This window comes from Nothobranchius furzeri, chromosome 12 (genome assembly GCF_043380555.1).
Source record: "Nothobranchius furzeri strain GRZ-AD chromosome 12, NfurGRZ-RIMD1, whole genome shotgun sequence".
NCBI classification, from domain to species: Eukaryota; Metazoa; Chordata; class Actinopteri; order Cyprinodontiformes; family Nothobranchiidae; genus Nothobranchius; species Nothobranchius furzeri.
In genome coordinates this window covers 14,600,573-14,618,713 of record NC_091752.1, presented here as the reverse complement: position 1 = coordinate 14,618,713, position 18,141 = coordinate 14,600,573, and the positions used below count along the sequence as shown (strand labels likewise).

At 41.8% G+C, this 18,141-nt stretch overlaps 2 protein-coding genes across 2 annotated transcripts in view; both read right to left on the bottom strand.

The window, feature by feature from the left end:
- LOC139062079 (oocyte zinc finger protein XlCOF6-like) overlaps positions 1-18,141 on the bottom strand; it is a 114,325-nt gene that overhangs the window by 71,344 nt on the left and 24,840 nt on the right. The window lies entirely within an intron of this gene.
- Positions 2,381-5,742, bottom strand: LOC129157006 (zinc finger protein 235-like). Its single transcript, XM_054736084.2, has one exon. It carries the CDS (start codon positions 5,510-5,512, stop codon positions 3,902-3,904), a length of 1,611 nt encoding a protein of 536 aa, XP_054592059.2. The 5' UTR covers positions 5,513-5,742; the 3' UTR covers positions 2,381-3,901.

Below are 18,141 nucleotides of genomic sequence, written 5' to 3'. Positions count from 1 at the left end.
TATAAAAAGAGCAGCTAGAAGTAGAGCTGACACAACAGTTGGGGCAGTCGACAGTGAGAGACAGAGCAGATTTGGGATAGAAGAGGTCATCCTCAGGTCAGGAAGATTTTAGCATTAGCATCCTCCACAGGGGATAGGTTATTTTTATATTTACTCATTTTTTTGTATTTAGCAATTTTTGAGCAGTTGTTAGTGTGCGCGTGTTAGAGGGTATTAAGCTGAAGAAGACTTAAGAGTTGGTGTAAGTCAACTCATTATTCTTAGTTAATTATTAGGATTAATGCTACCTTGGGGGTAGTGATCAGTCTTATATCTACCCATTTTTTGTATTTTTTAATCTTGTAATAAACTTTTTGAAAAAGAATCCACATCCCTGATTCTTCCAGGTCCTTTTTAAAGGTTAAGGTTGGGGCCCCGACCTGAACAATAAGGAGAGGTAAGCACATTAATTACAGGTTCCTGAATTATCAGGATTTGCTTTACGGTTTGTGACAGATTAATAAAAAGAAACCTTAAGTAAAGAAGCTTGTCTTCTCCTCTCCCGTGAGTAACGAGATGTCTTAAGGATGATAAGCCAAAACATTAATAGGTTAAATTAGGCTCTGTTTGCAAATGTGAAAAAGTCTCCGCCAACGTGGGTAGGTTGGATTAATTAGATAAATTGATAAATCTGTTAGCCTGATCAACTAACAAGAATCATTTTCTAGTTACCACCGCCCACAAAAGCTGACAGAGGCGCAAATTAATCCTAATAACCCAAAGAATTGTCAGCGACGGATGGCCACCCGCTGAACTTTGCCCTAGTATCTAAAACCACTAGATAACAGGAGTATCTAAAAGGAAGTGTGCTATCACAGAAGAACAAGTATGGCATATCATTTCTCCTTAAAATAGGAAACTGATTCTAATTGAGGGAGTCCAAACCAGGGTCTAATACAATAAAACTCACCAACGCCCCACGAACCCTGAGAAAGCAGCGCAGTCTTATTAAGTTCTAACGGAACCAGGTTTTAAAGGAACCGACAAATAGGACACGCTCGCGACAAAACAGTCCAAAGAACTGTGTGTGAGCGTAGCCTCTGTGTGGCCCTCCACATACGGCCCCTTGAACGCCCAGATGGTCTGTTACACATACGTTTCTGGTTCTGATCAAGCGGCCAAGCAGTCAACAATATTTACATACAAACAGTCCCAAGTCAATATATACGTCTGTGGCACCAAGAACTGGGTGTGAGTGTAGCCTCTTTGTGGTCCCCACATGATGAACACCGGCTTTAAAAACTCTGGACATCTCCTGTGATTTAGATTCATCATATATTTCCCCCAGTTTCAGCTGAGTGTCTCATTTAGTAACAAAACATGATTGTGAACTCTCTCTCAAGTCAAGTTTATTATATAGCCCATTTCATACACAAAATGGTAGCCCAATGTGCTTCACATAGTTAAAACAATCACAAGTGAAATAAAATAGTTAAAATGTCACATCATGTTGTGTAAAATAAAATCAAAGAATATTGACACAGAACAAAGCATACAAAAATAAAAGCATATTAAGTACAATTATTGGTAGCACTTTCTTTTACAGTCCTCTAATTACTTAGTACTTACATGGTAATTACTTAGTAAGTTAGTGTATTGTTGTTACTGAGTTCTTAAACTGTTATTACCATGTAACTCAGGTTCAATTCTAGTTTTATTTTTATTAGTCATTCCTAGTATATACTGCTTTACACAATAACTACACTTTATTACAAGTATTCGCTTTAATTACCCAATAATACACAATAAAACAGCACAGAATAGGTATACATATAAAATACATATAGAATAAATTTAACACAGTACAGATAAAGACCTAGTAGAGCACAGATGCAAGGACAGGTTAATAGAAGACATCATGAAAAAGTTTAGTATTTAATCTGGATTTAAAAATGGAAATGGTGGGAGAGGTCTAAGGCCTAGTCCACACGTAGCCGGGGTTTTTTTTAAACGAATATCCACCCCTCCAAAAACTTGCATCCACACCACCGCGTTTTAAAAAACAAACTCTGTCCACACGTACCCGGATAAATATGTTGTTAAGGACATGCCAGACCTGTAGGCGGCAGTACTTCCCCCGTTCTTAACCTCGTCCTTCGTCTGTGGTCTTCCGCAAGGAGCAGTCCGCTTGCAAAAACAAACAAGCAAAAAGCGCTTGGACAATTGATGGATCGGGTTGTGACAGAGCGCAGCTCTGAGGGCTTCCATGATGCCGGCTAGTGTAAACACAGGTCGCACACGTGATGTCAGCATTTTTTGTCGCGGAAAGTGACGTTGCGGACCTTAAAACTCCGGTTTTGTCCGTCCACACGCAGACACCCAAAATGGAGAAAACGCAGATCTTCACTTTGGCCGGAGTTTTTAAAAAGATCCGTTTTCGTGTGAAAAAACTCCGTTTTCGTGTGGATGACAGGCCAAAACGTAGAAAAATATCTACGTTTTGGCAGATCCCCGGCTACGTGTGGACAGGGCCTTAATGTCTATTGGAAGACAGTTCCAGAGATGGACTGCATAGCAGCTAAAGGCAGCCTCTCTGTGCTTGGTGCGGGCTCTGGGTTGTACCAGTTGGGATTTATCTGCTGACCTAAGTGATTTTGAAGGGTGATGTGTTTCAAACATCTCTGCTATATACAGAGGTCGTTGGCCATTTAATGATTTAAAAGTAAGTAAAAGGTCTTTGAAATCAATCCTGTAACTTACTGAAAGCCAATGTAAATATTTTAAGATTGGTGTGATGTGATCATTTCTTTTGGTTCTGGTCTCTTGCTCCCTGTCTCTCTGCTCTGTGTAACGCACAGCCTTCAGACCTGCAGAGAAAAAAACCTACTAGATGCAGAAAAAAAGGATAAACCTCCAACCTTCATATTGTCAGCAAAAAACACAGCAAAACTTAACTTTCATGACCAAAAAAACCCATCAAAATTATTCAGTAAATATGGAGAGCAGGAACAAGTCTTATTTCTGATTTAACATTCTTTACTTCAATTCAAAGTATTTAGACTTGTGCGTTTTCATCACATTTAGCTTGTATTTTATATAAAATATCATCAGCTTTACAGGTTAGCTGTTCCTGTGTGCTTAAAAATTTATGTTACTAAGCTTCTAAAAAATACCAAATCATTCACATGAAGTAGATTTGTTATTCATTATCTGAAAGTATCTGATTAGTTTAATAAACTAAATATGTTTTGTTCAATTTGGTTTTCAGAATGTCACTAGTTTACTTATACTTTTAAAAAATACATATACTGATGTACTGAAATACAGAGAAATCAACTTGTGAGTACAATGCATGTTAATATAGGAAGTATAGCATTAGTTTAACATAAGCACATTCACACATGGAAAGTATCAATGTAAATAAATCATATGGCAGTAAATCTGCTGTACTTTCATTGTGTAAAAGTAGCTCACGGGCCAGTAAAATTTGGAGACACCTTCAATAGATCGTTCAGCCCTAGAGGATGCTTAGATGATTGTTTAAAGTTTTCTTTCGGCTAAATCTTCGTCCACAGAGCTCAAAAGCAAAATGTTTCTGTCTTTTATGGACTCTTTTGTGACCGCTTAAATTGATTTTTTGGGAAAATCTTTTCCACCACACTCTCAGGAGAAAAGCCAGTGTGAACTCTCATGTGAATGTTTAAATTTGTCTTTCGGCTAAATCTCGTTCCACAGAGCTCACAGGCGAAAGGCTTCTTTCCTTTGTGGACTCTCATGTGTGTGTTTAAAGTTGACTTTTGGCTAAATCTCGTTCCACAAAGCTCACAGGCAAAAGTCTTCTCTCCTGTGAGGACTTTCATGTGAATGTTTAAATGTGACTTTTGGCTAAATCTTTGTCCACAGAGCTCACAGGCGGAAGGCTTCAGTCCTTGTGGACTCTCAAGTGTCTGTTTAAATGATGTTTATGGCTAAATCTTTGTCCACAGAGCTCACAGGCAAAAGGCTTCTCTCCTGTGTGGACTCTCATGTGTGTGTTTAAATTTGTCTTTTGGCTAAATCTCATTCCACAGAGTTTACAAGCAAAAGGCTTCTGTCCTGTGTGGACTTTCATGTGAATATTTAAATGTGACTTTCGGCTAAATCTTTGTCCACAGAGCTCACAGGCGAAAGGCTTCTGTCCTGTGTGGACTCTCATGTGTGAGTTTAAATTATGTTTATGGCTAAATCTTTGTCCACATAGCTCACAGGCAAAAGGCTTATCTCCTGTGTGGACTCTCATGTGTGTGTTTAAAGTTGTCTTTTGGCTAAATCTCGTTCCACAGAGCTCACAAGCAAAAGGCTTCTCTCCTGTGTGGACTTTCATGTGAATGTTTAAATGTGACTTTCGGCTAAATCTTTGTCCACAGAGCTCACAGGCGAAAGGCTTCTGTCCTGTGTGGACACTCATGTGTTTGTTTAAATTTCCCTTTACACTAAATCTATTCCCACAGAGCTCACAAGCAAAAGGCTTCTCTCCTGTGTGGACTCTCATGTGTGTGTTTAAACTATGTTTATGGCTAAATCTTTGTCCACAGAGCTCACAGGCGAAAGGCTTCTGTCCGATGTGGACACTCATGTGTTTGTTTAAATTTCCCTTTTCACTAAATCTATTCCCACACAGCTCGCAAGCAAAAGGCTTTTCTCCTCTGTGGACTCTCATGTGTGTGTTTAAAAGACCTTTATGGCTAAATGTTTGTCCACAGAGCTCACAGGCAAAAGGTTTCTCTCCTGTATGGACTCTCATGTGTGTGTTTAAATGCTGTTTATGGCTAAATCTTTGTCCACAGAGCTCACAGGCAAAAGGCTTTTGTCCTGTGTGGACACTCGTGTGTTTGTTTAAATGTCCTTTTTGACTAAATCTATTCCCACAGAGCTCACAGGCAAAAGGTTTCTCTCCTGTGTGGACTCTCATGTGACAGTTTAAACTATTTTTATGGCTAAATCTTTGTCCACAGAGGTCACACGCAAAAGGCTTCTCCCCGGTGTGGCCTTTCATATGACGGGTTAAACTGGACTTTAGGTTAAATATTTTCCCACAGTCATCACAACTAAATGATTTAGGTTGTTTCTGGACTTTTCTGCATGAGCCTCCATGTTGCTTCTCTTTCACACATTTTGTATTAACCAAACACTCTGAAGACTTTACTGCTGAGTGACTTGCCACTTTCACATGTTTCTGAAGAGACCACTTGTGGAGGAACTGTATACCACACACAGGGCAGCTAAATGATTTGTTGACTGTCTTAATATCTGACTCTGAAGACTTGTTCTCATTACAGCCATGGTCTCCGTTTCCAGTTTCAGGCTCAGAGTCTGAACGCTCAGAGTCTAGATTCACATCATCTTCATCTTCTCCACTAACTTCAATCTCTGAAGAATCAGATGTATTTTCATTAGGGTCCAGATCTAGGTTCTTGCTAGTTTCTGCTCCTCCACCAACTTTTGCTGTCATCTGCCCAGCCAAGCTGCTGGTTTGGACACCTCCGTCTTTCATTGGATGGTTGTGGAAATGTAAGAGCAGAGGTTTCTCATCCGTCTCCTCTCTTCCTTGAATCTGCAGGAAACCAAGCAGAAATATATGTAGCGTTATTAAGATCCTATTGTCTGCCCTTAACAGCTGCCCCTTCACACAGTAACAACGTGTAGGAATCGCCAAGGTCGGATGCTGGTTTCAGTATGTTTACATTCCAGGAGAAGAGACAGAAGAAGAGAAGAACGCTTTCCATTAATTAATCAAAGTACTTTATTTGTGATAAGCTAATCAAAATATATGTTTATCAATATTAATCAGGTGACTGATCTGTGAAATAAAGATGTCATGATTTATGTGTTTAATGAATAAACAGGACTCTGCACCAGACAGACTGATCAACATAACATGGAAACGCATGACACATAGTTCTCAACCAATCAGAACTTTCGTCTGTCATAGGGCAGAATCTGGGTTGTTTAATGAAGTTGTCCAATCCGGTTTACTAAGATTTGTAAACAACTAGGGGATATAAAACAAGGCAATGCCATTTTATACTCAGTTCCATTTTAACCTCAGCTCTGTTCGATCTGAGTTCCAAAGGAGTTACATCATACTCTCAACGTAGTTTTCAACCAGCTCTCGATCCATCACCGCAAAAGAGAGGTGCAGCCTGGCCAGATGCACTTTCTAGTTTAAGCTGAGAACTGTCAAGCTGGAGATTTCCGTCGTTTGAACAACAAGACGACGTCCCTTCAAAATAAGAGCTGAACTCGCTGACGCCTGCCGCTGCTACCGGAGTCGACCCGCAGATGGGCTTTGTAGTGCTGCGACCGCTGTTTCACCAGCTCCAGCACATCTGAAGGTCCGAGGCCCTGGCATTTCCTGATCTAACACGGGAGGCTCCAGACGGTACGTGGTTACGGCAAAATTGCTGCTCATGTCATCAGCTTCGGAAGCCTCGTGGTTCCTAGTCATAACAACCAGATCCGCTACGTCAGCCTAGAGATTCTGAAACACACACACACACCAACACGAAACATCCAAATCCATATGCATCCATCATTGAGATAGTCCTGGTAGATTGTAAGAATGTATAATTATAGAAATTAAAGATTCTTAAACGATCCCAACTCTCTCTTTTCTTGTCTCTCAGTCAATACAGAGTGTTTAAGTAAACTCCCTGATGATAAAAACAACCACTTCTGATTATAATATTTAGATCTAATTACAGTGTATAAATATACAAACTACAGATCACTACATATATAAAATGAAAATATTCAGTAAAAGAAAAGACAAAATACCTAGGGGTGTTTTTGCAATCAGTAGTATACATAACCAATGTTGGTAAACACATTACTACTTATGGTAATGCATTACTTTTACAAATAACTATGAATCTAATGAGTTGCTTTTAAGCCCAGACATCACTATGCAATTGGTAGAAGGAAAAAAAACATGATCTGCAAATTCTTATTAACGCCTCTCAAGAGCAGGTCAAACCAGCCGTCTGTCGTTGCTACTGTGGAGCCTAGAGATACTGTTATGGAAAAATTTATGTTTATTAATTCTTGATCATGGACTCAATCAACTGAATGTAATATGTATTGCTCTATGCCTCTCTGCATGCCTACTAGTTCAGAACTCATTCAGACAAACACACACCCACACACACACACACACACACACATACACACACACACACACACACACACACACACACACACACACACACACACACACACACACACACACACAATCTTTCTCTCTCCGCCTCTCTCTATAGGGCCTTACATGGACAAGCACCATCTTACATTGGTGATCTTCTTAGGCCCTACACCCCCAGCAGGTCCCTGAGGTCCAGTGATCACAGGCTACTGGTTGTGCAACGCACCAGGCTAAAGACCAAAGGTGACAGATCATTTGCTGCTGTGGCCCCCAGACTCTGGAACTCTCTTCCCCTGGGCCTGAGATAAGTGGACTCAGTGGTCTCCCTCAAAAAGCAGCTGAAGACTCACTTGTTCAAGCTGGCTTTTGTATGACCTTCTTCAACACTCTCTCTTTATTCTGCTCTCCCCACCTATTCCGCCTTCCTCAAGATCCACTGATTTCCCTCTTTCCTAGTCACTCTCTCACTTTCTTAACATTTTTTAAATCACAATTGTGTCATGATTTTTGCTCATTTTAAATATATTTTTAAACATTTTCTAAATGCTTTTTTACATTTTTTGTTTTTGTGAAGCGCCTCGTGATTTTTATCTTGAGAGGCGCTATAGAAATGATATTTTCTTCTTCTTCTGAAAATTAACTCTGTGACCGGATGTTCGATGTGTTTTGCCTCATGCATTGTGCCACAGTTATAACTGTTTGACTTCTTGATCAGTGTCTCCTTCTCTATCCGACTACAGGAAATGGGTTATTGATAAACATAAAATCCATGACAGATACCCTGACAGCAGCATCGCATCGGCCCCTCCCTGGCCCATCCCTTTCTTTCCCTAACACTGAAGGTGCGCGCAGTGGCAAAAATCTAAACAAACATATCTGCAGAACCTTTACTCTGTGTGAGTGCTGTAAAAATTGTATCCTACAACGAAATCATGGCGTGGAGTAAGCTCGTTAAAATGCGTCAAAACAGTAAATGTAATACATGTTTTAAGAAGAAACTGTGGGTGGAGTGAGGTGAGATTGTAAGGCTCACTGCAGAAATAAAAACACAGAGCATCAACACTCATCTGTAACCCATAAAATAATAATGAGCATCATGCTGCTAGATCAGCAGCTTGTGATGACAATTAGTTCTGCTCACTAGGTCAAGATGGGACATATGGCACTAGAATTCCAGAGAAAGAGCTAGGAGCAAGGCCATTTAAACATTTGTAGACCAGAACCAAAATCTTAAATTGAACACAGAACTGAACTGGGATCCAATGCAGAGAGGCAACAACTGGAGTGATATGATTTTATAAAAGGTTCAGAATTTCTTATATTACCTCTGTTTGTTAAAATGTGTTGGTTTTATTTTGGTGGGAATTCAGGAAGTGACATGCTTTTATTTTGAAGTGCCTTTCACAGTGAGCTCACTTCCAGCGCTAGAATTTTCCCTTTTTTCTTTCCTTTTTTTTTACATGCGTGCATGTGAGACGAGTGTTTCTTCATTCTCCTGCAAGTCATGTTGATGTTGACAGTATTATGTTAATGCAAGAAAACTGATGTCAATGCTGTTAACCATGATCATCAACCAAGATTAAAGATTTGGAACTACAGCAAAGGATGCATCTAGCCTCTTCCTGTATTCGAACAGATACACCATATTGATAGCCACCTCACCTGGAAAGAGCTAGGTTTAATCAAACTCTCCTTTACAAATGGTCCTTCGAGCCGCATAAGAGCTATCAATATGGATCCAGATAAAGAGATGCATCCTACTGTGAGACCTAAACGGCAGATTAGCCGACCCAGCAGATCTGAGGGGTTTGAAGTAAGTTACGCTGGAACTCCTCCTGGAAAGACCTCAGTGGAATCTCCCACCACCCCTAAGCAGAAGACTAGATCCTGAACTTCAGCACAGCCAAAGCCAACCTGCTTCATTCACTCCTCCCTCTAGCTATAAGAGAGATATCCCCCATGGTACTCCCTTCCTGTCGAGACCAAGCCATCTGTGGAGTAATATAAGTAGAGATCCCTGCCTTGAACCTATAACTCCCTATTTTCAGGAATCCCCATCAGCCTCGTCTCTGCATGCAGAACTTAGAGCAAACCATGAAGAGAGAAGACAGCTGCTTCAAGCACAGAGGGAGTAGAAAGATGGTTTGAAGGAGCTGAATGAAGCGAGGACTGAAATTAAAGCTCTAATCAAAGCCACACATGCTTTGCAAATGGACATGAATCAGTTAGCTGCACCACAATATTCCCCTCATACCCCATCACAAGGTAGCATGGACAGACCTATGAGCCATTTTCCTACCACCGATCTGAAAGAAGAGTGGCCCGATCCTTCACCATGGCCAGAACCTGAGGACCAAAACAGTAGCTTATATGACCTCAAAGCCATGGATCAAGTTTTGCAACCAATCCAGCGATATTCCCCTTTCAAAGGTGCATCCCTTTCACACTACAAGCCTGCCCAGCGTACCCAGAATACGGCCCAGTTTGAGGCTCCTGCTAAGGAGAGCGAGGTAATGCATCCTACATTTGCACCTTACCCGCCATCCTCTCCCCACCCGGCTCCAACCAAAGTAGACTTCTTTTCTGGAAAGCCCTCAGCTACCAAACATTCATTTACAGCTACAGGTGCCGGTCAAACACAGCAAACCTCCTGCAGAGATGATATTTCCCCTACAGTTGAGGTAGTGTGTAGAGGACCTAAACCTACCATACCAAAGTTTATTCATTCAGACCCCTGCGAGTTTGCAAGACTTCGTATTGCACTCGAAAACTTGCTGCCCTCTAATGCTACAGAGCTGTTCAAATATCAAATTCTTGTGGACCATTTGAAACTAGATGAAGCTAAGCTTATTGCTGACGCTTATCTTAACTCACCCAACCCTTACACAGACACCATGACTGCTCTTCATGATAAATTTGGACAACCACATCAGCTTGCCCTAAAAAGATAGAAAGTGTTCTTGAAGGTCCTGAAATAAGGCAAGGTGATCCAATAGCCTTCCAGATGTTCTCCCTCCAGGTGCAGTCCCTAGTAGGCCTGTTGCAAACCTTAGGCCTGGAAGGACAAGTAGAACTTAACTGTGGGTCACATGTAGCTCGACTCTTAGGCAAGCTACCTCCAGAGCAACGGGCTGACTTTCGACGGCACCAGTTCAAACAGCCCGGGAAATCTTACACCCTACATAACCTCTCTGACTGGATACATTATGAATCATGGTGTCACAGCTTTGACAGCCAGACCACAGGAAAGGGTGGTAGAGAGAGAAACAGCTCAAAGTATGAAGGGCGAACTGGTAAACAGACAGTTACAGTGCCTCCATAACATTAAAGGATCTGCAAGAATTGGTTTGCTGACATCTAAGGAAAGTGCAACAAAGGGAGCAAGCAAAGGCAAAGCTTTCTGCGCTTATTGTGAGAGCACTGAACACTATTTCAGTCAGTGCAGTGATGTTGCAAAACTCTCTAAAGAACAAATAAAGGACTGTATCAGGAAAACAAAAGATGCTGGCGACGTGCACAATCTCACTAAAGAAACCTTGTAGCCTCTGTCAAGGAAAACACCTACTGGCACTCCACGAGGTTAACACAAGAACTCAGAAAGCCAGTCAAGACGTAGCTGTGAGTGAGGAGAGCTGCCTAACCAGTTCAGGCACGGATTCCTTCTACATTGACAGACCAGGCGTTGGGAACCGTGTCATGCTGAAGGTGGTACTTGTGTCCCCTAGCTCTGGAACACAATCCCTAAATACATTTGCAATACTTGATGACGGATCAGAGAGGACAATGCTACCTCCTGGTGCAGCCAATGCACTTGGCCTGAGAGGCACCCCGGAGAACCTTTCTCTACGTACAGTATGTCAGGACATTCAGTTATTGCAAGGTCACACTGAGTCTTTCAGACTGTCTTCAGCTAATGAACCTAGTTACAGCTTCCAGATTCAGGGGTGGACCTTTAAAGCGCCCGAGCGCCAATGGCGCTAAATTTTCTCGTCAGGCGGTAAATACTTGACGACTTACCGCCCGGGTGGCGCCCAAGCTTTATTTGTCATTTACACACCGGTTTTCACCTACATCATGGCCCGGCCCTGTAGGAAGCTGCCGTGTTCGTTTCACGCGCGTGAACCTGCGTGCCTCTAGCCACGTACTGCACTTGTACGATTCGTGCACGTACGGCACGATTCTAGTTATAGTCACGTGAACTATAAGTTCACTATTAAAGACGAAGTGGAACCACGCTAGAAACACACAAGCACGCAGGAAGATGGCGCCACCACGGGATTGGATTTCTTGATGAAATCTCTGGCAAAACGCTTTAAAACTGGTGAGGAGAAGCGAGACAGTTCGACACGGTATGAAGCAGAGAAGCGTGTGCGTAGGTGGAATGATTCTTGGCGGTTTAAAGAAGACGGGAGGCGCAGAGAATGGCCGTTTTCGAGTTGAGCAGCGGCTCGCCTGGAAAACAGACGAGAGCAGACGGAAGCAGCAGGGGGAGGGGCTGAAAGCCGGCGCTTAACGCCGGGGACACACCGGCCGTGAAAGCGCCCGAAGCGAATCGCTCACGAAGTCCGGCCGCTGCTCGCCGCTCCTCAGTTCAGATCAGATGCGCCCCATTCGAGGCGCGCCTCGGCTCTGCTGTAGTTTTTCTTTTAACTACTTGGTGTCCTCCATTTCCTCAGCTCTTTTCCTCTGCGCGCGCGCGTGCGTGTGTGTGTGTGTGTGTGTGTGTGTGTGTGTGTGTGTGTGTGAGAGAGAGAGAGAGAGAGAGAGAGAGAGAGAGAGAGAGAGAGAGAGAGAGAGAGAGAGAGAGAGAGAGAGAGAGAGAGAGAGAGAGAGAGAGAGAGAGAGAGAGAGAGAGAGCATTCACACTTGTTCAATTTTAATTCTGGTGCCTGTTAGCAGCTGAAACACATCCTCACGTGCTTGAGGATGTCATATATTGTATACGGAGACATGACTGTAATAATAAGTAAAGGTTGTCAGCTGTAGCTTCAGTGTGCTCATAGGAAACGTGACAAAAGAAAACAAAACACATTTCTCTTTATGGCCTATACAGTTGTCATCATCAACGTAACATGATTTACAGAATACATGTGACCAGCTAACATTTCATGTTCTACCACCGGATGTTTGGATCAAAATATGAACCAATCAGATCTTAGATCAGGTGAGAGCCAGGCGTTTCCCGTCATCCTCTATGTTTTGCAGCCGGTGGAGAGTAGGGCTGTCGCGGTAACCGCAAAAATGAAATATCGCAATATGAAGAAGCCCACCGCGCTGCATCATGGGCCACCGCGATTACTGAACTTGGTTCAACTCAATGATGCATGTTGAGAAGGATGGCTGCACTGGTATAAAAACGAAACGTTACTTCGCTCCTTTGGGAGCACTTTGGTTTTCAGTATGTCAGCTGCTGCGCAGCCAGAGTCCTTGGCCGAGACAGAGCTGCCACCAGCGGCAAAAAAAAAAAAAAAAAAAAAAAAAAACGCTCGGAGACCTGCTGAAGTCCCGGACAAGCACTGCTTCTGCAACCGTCCCGAAGAGAGTTTGAGCCGAGCTGGAGCTCACTCGCTACCTGCAGGAGGAATGCATCCACCCTAAAGAAACCCCCCTGACATGGTGGAGCAACAACCCGGGAGAGATTCCCTTTGCTTGCCAGAGTCGCACGCAAGTACGTGTGCGTTAGTGCAACGAGCGCACCATCCGAGAGGGTTTTCAGTGTTGCTGGAAATGTTGCCACCCCTCTCAGATCCTCTCTCAAACCGTATATGGTTAACATGCTGGTTTTCCTTGTAGGTAACAAGGACGTGACCGAGCTATAAATCACCGTCATTCGTGTGTGTGAAAGTGAAATGATAGTGTGCCCCCCCCCCCCCCCCCCCCCCCGGCGCACGCGCGCCCGGTACATGTAATTTTTTATGCTTGATTTTAAACAACTAAACAAAATGGGGACTTGTTTATTATTTGTTAGATGCTGCAGCCAAATTTGCATTTATAAGTTTAACCTTCTCCTGAATTTTGTTGTTTTTAAGTTCAGTCGGACTCCGACTGTCGGAGAAACAAACGTTACTGCGATCTGTGTTGTTACTGCCCTTTGATCTGCATTCAGTAAAGTGTTATAAAAGAAGGCACGGCAATTTTTAACCTTTTTTAAATGTGTAAGCATTATGTTTAGATAGTACTGCAATAAAAAAAGGGCTGCAATAATATCGCATACCGCAATATTAAGCCACCCTGAATCACTGCAGGGGGAATTCCTCAACAGCGACAGCCCTAGTGGAGAGCAACTGCAGCACCTTGCTCCAAAATCTGCGGCCGCCTTGATCTCACGAGGTTATCGTTGCCTACGTATGCATGACGTCAGAGCAAGTCGGCGTCAATTCGGACACAAATCTAATCGGCATGCACTGCTCGCTGATCACCGCTGGTCTAATCTGCGCAGAACTGGCTCATCTCGAACACAGCCAATGGCTCGAGTACAGCAAAGCGGAGTTGGTGATGTACTGCGTTGTATGCCGGAAGTATGCAACGACAAAATCGTGTTTTGTTGAGGGAACAAACAAATTCAAACTTGAATACGTTATTATGTTTGTGAATGTGTACAAAATAAAGGTTTATTACATTTAAAACGGTTCAGTTGTTATTTTGACTCGTTTTGGCAACTGATCAGTGGGGCCGGTAAATATTCAGAGTTACCGGCCCGGCTGGCCGGTTGGTTTTGAAGTTAATGTCCACCCCTGAGATTGATGGGGCGTTTACCTCTAATTCAGGGTCCGAAATTAAATTTTTTACTCACCGGCCAAGTTGGCTGGTAGATGATGAAAATCTACCGGCCAAGCATATTTTTTACCGGCCAAAATTCTAAATGATTTAGATCTACCTAAAGCATGTTATTCTATATTATGTTGATTCCAAACGGAGTGACAAAATAATTAAAACATCAATTAATAAGAAAAACAACTCTTTTGTCATTTGTACTATTTGTACTATTTATTTGTTTATTTTTAGAGATGTTTTTATGAACTCTTTCATTGAAATCTAGTAAGACTCCTTGTTTTCTCTGTCCATGAAGACTATTTGCACATGTGGAGAGACTTTGGCAAGTGGATATTGTACCATACAGATCTGGGAAATCTGTAACACGATCAAAGCAAGACCATCAGGCTGTAGCACTGCTCGAGAATAAAACAGTTCGTACTATGGTGGATGGAGTTCTCAGGTACACTACACCCCTCCTTCGTCATGACCACATGCCACTCCTGCAGGCGCCAAAGGAATCCATCATGCATTTGCTTCGAAGTACCGAGAGACGACTCTTGAAAGAGAACAGACGAGCAGAGGCATATAAGAATGAAATGCAGAAACTAATTGACGAAGGAGGTTCATTGCCAGAAGAGAAACACCTGCTGAACTGTGGTCAGATCAGGGAACCAACTTCAGAGGAGGAGAAAGAGAACTTAAAGAGGCTTTCTCAAACATGGCTGATGACCTGCGGCAACACCTTGCCAAGCAACAGATAAAATTTCATTTTAATCCCCCAGGATCCCCTCACTTTGGCGGTGTATGGGAAAGAGAAATATGCTCTGTGAAATCAGCCCTGCGAGTTTGTGTGAGCTCAACCTATCCACGAAGAAGTCCTTCTCACCGTTCTTCTGGAGGTGGAATCCATCCTAAACTCTAAACCATTAGGGTATGTTTCCACAGATATCACCGATGTAGACCCAGTAACTCCCAATAGTCTCCTGATGGGGCGGCCTGATGGGTCATTGCCTCAAGTAGTCTACCTGGAGTCTGAGAACCTCAGCCGTAGATGCTGGCGACACTCCCAGATCCTGGCCGACCAGTTCTGGGTTAGGTTCATCAAAGAGTACCTTCCTAACTTGCAGGCAAGACTAAAATGGTAATCTTTTTCTCCTGAGCTCCTGAAGGAAACAGTTGTCATGTTGGTGGACCCACAGTTGCCACGAGCATTATGGCCTGTTGGATATGTCGTTAAGACCCACCGTAGTGATAATGGCTGCATAAGGTCTGCAGATGTGGCCATCAAAGGACATGTGTACACCAGACCGATTGCTAGAATAGTAGTTCTTCCATCGCTGCCTTCAGAAGAAGACCAACCAACAACAAAACAGGCCCAAAATAATAACGAACATGTTTATTATAGCAAATGCGTTAACACATTTGGGGCGGCTGTATAAAAGGTTCAGAATTTCATATATTACCTCTGTTTGTTAAAATTTGTTGGTTTAATTTGGTGGGAATTCAGGAAGTGACATGCTTTTATTTTGATGAGCCTTTCACAGTGAGCTCACTTCCAGCACTAGAATTTTCCCCTTTTTCTTTCCTGTTTTACCTGTGTGCATCTGAGAAGAGTGTTCATTCTCCTGCAAGTCATGTTGATGTTGACATTATTATGTAAATGCAAGAAAACTGTTGTCAGTGAGTGCGTTTACATGCAGCCAGTAACAGAATATTCACAATAACCCGGTTCCGCAGGTCCATGTAAACACCGCCAAAAAACCCGGATATGCTAATAAATAAAGTTGATTCTTTAAATTCCTTGTTAATGGCATTCCACAATCTTACACCATTTACAGAAATGTTACATTCCCTCACTTTGGTTCTGAATCTAGGTTTCTTAAAGACATCAGTTCCTTTTAACATGTACCCACTTACTCTCTTATGAAACATTCTGAATATTAGTTGGTAGATTACTCGTATTTGCTCTGTACATTATTTGCAATATTTTTCACTCTACCAAGTCAGGAAATTTCAGTATTTTGTATCTAATGAATAATTGATTAGTGTGATCTCTATAGTTACTGTTATTAATGATTCTCAATGCTCTTTTTTGCAAAATGAACAATGGTTGTGTAAAAGTTTTGCAAGTGGCTCCCCAAATTTCTAAACAATAAAATAAATATGGTTCAATCAGTGAGTGATACAATGTTAACAACCCCAACAAATTTAGTAGAAACTTGACTCTACAGGTGATCCCTCGTTTATCGCGGTAGATGCGTTCCAGACCTGGCCGCGATAGGTGAAAATCCGCGAAGTAGGGACACCATATTTACAGTATTTATTTAACAGGTATTCAGACTTTTAAAACCCTCCCTTTACATAGAAAAAAAAATTACTTGTTTTTTATAGTTTTATTACAAACAGTGCATTTTATGATGAAATTGATTAAAAAAACAGGAATTTCTTGATATTTCGCATAGAAAAATACCGCAAATCGGTGAAAAATAACACGAATCGGCGAATTTCCCTTGAATAAGGCTCCAAAGAAAAAATCTGCGAAGTCGTGAATCCACGAAAAACGAACCGCGAAGTAGCGAGGGATCACTGTATATAATACACCTATGGCTTTGGCAATTTTCCCCTTTATATAACCTACATGTGATTTCCACGTGAGACTCTCATCGAACATGACTCCAAGAAATTTGGTTTCTTTTACTCTTTGAATTTCCATTCCATCTATCATTAAAGATACATCACAGCTTCTTCCATTATTAAACAGTATAAAGTTTGTTTTGTTCAGGTTCAGTGACGGTCTATTTATATCAAACCATTTTTTTTTTTACTTTTATCAATTCACTGTTTATCACTTGAGTTACTTCATGTGCATTTAATCCTGAATAAAATAATGTGGTATCATCCGCAAATAAAACTGTGTCAAGTAAATTAGATACATTTACCAGATCATTAATAAACAATATGAACAGTTTAGGTCCGAGGACTGACCCTTGTGGCACACCATAATAAATATCTTTTAATTCAGATTTAGCATTATTTATTTGAACAAACTGTTTTCTGTTGCGTAAATAACTATTAACCCATTAATGTGCCACCCCTCTTATTCCATACCGGTGTAATTTAAGAAGTAATCTTGAATGATCAATGACATCAAATGCCTTTTTTAAGTCAATAAAATCAATAATGAAATAGTTTTTATTGTCAATTGCTGATGACATTTTATCTACTAAATCCATAACTGCCATTGCTGTTGAATGTTTGGTTCTAAAACCATACTGCTCATGATTTAAAATTGAATTTTTGTCAATGAATTTGTCCAACCTTAATGCAAACACTTTTTCGAATATTTTGGAAAACTGTGGGAGCAGTGACACTGGCCTGTAATTAGTGAAACTCTGTTTATCACCGCTCTTAAATAATGGAACCACCGTGGCAATTTTCATTAAATCAGGGAAGACTCCTGTGGATAGTGACAGATTACAGATGTAAGTGAATGGTTCAATAACAGATTCAATTATAGCTTTTACAGTCACCATATCCAGATCATCACAATCAGTTGATCTTTTGCTTCCCCTGTTTTTTACAATGTTTCTTATTTCTTGTTGCTCTACTTTGTCAAGCAGAATACTATTGACATTTCTAGGTATTGTATTCATTGTATCTCAGAGAAAGACCAACTCTTATCTGCCCCTGGGAGCCCAGTAATGCATAGCGTCATTTCAACATGGGCGTGTCCGCGACACGGTTTATATGCAGGTAGCGGCGCTGCGGTTGCTTTATATAGCGACTCATTGCATTCTCCCTCAACCCAAATCCTCAGATCACGCATTTAAGCTAAAACTCTAACGTTAGCTTGCCTTGCGTTGACTGTAGAGTTGTGGGTGATGGTCACGCAGACGTGTCATGAGATTTGAAGCATTGCTGCCTTTCACAGACATTTTTTCTGCACGTGCTGCAAACAGGATAGCCGTCTTCTATCAGCTGTCCCTCGGCATTATTCAACAATCCATAAAATGCCCGTACTTCCCACTTTGTCTTCTTTGAGGGATAATAAATGTCTTGAGCGCTGCCCTCTCCTCTTTTGGCCATTATTTCAGCTTTAGCTTCAAGAAAGTTTTGGTTGTAAACAACAAAGTGCGCATGTGAAGCCGGTAGGGCTGCAACAAACGATTATTTGGATAATCGATGAATCGGATGGGGTCTCGACACGATTAATCGATTAATCGGAT

What these genes read in the sequence shown, in the direction of transcription:
- LOC129157006 (XM_054736084.2), bottom strand. Translation starts at nt 5,512, where the DNA reads ATGAAAGACGGAGGTGTCCAAACCAGCAGCTTGGCTGGGCAGATGACA.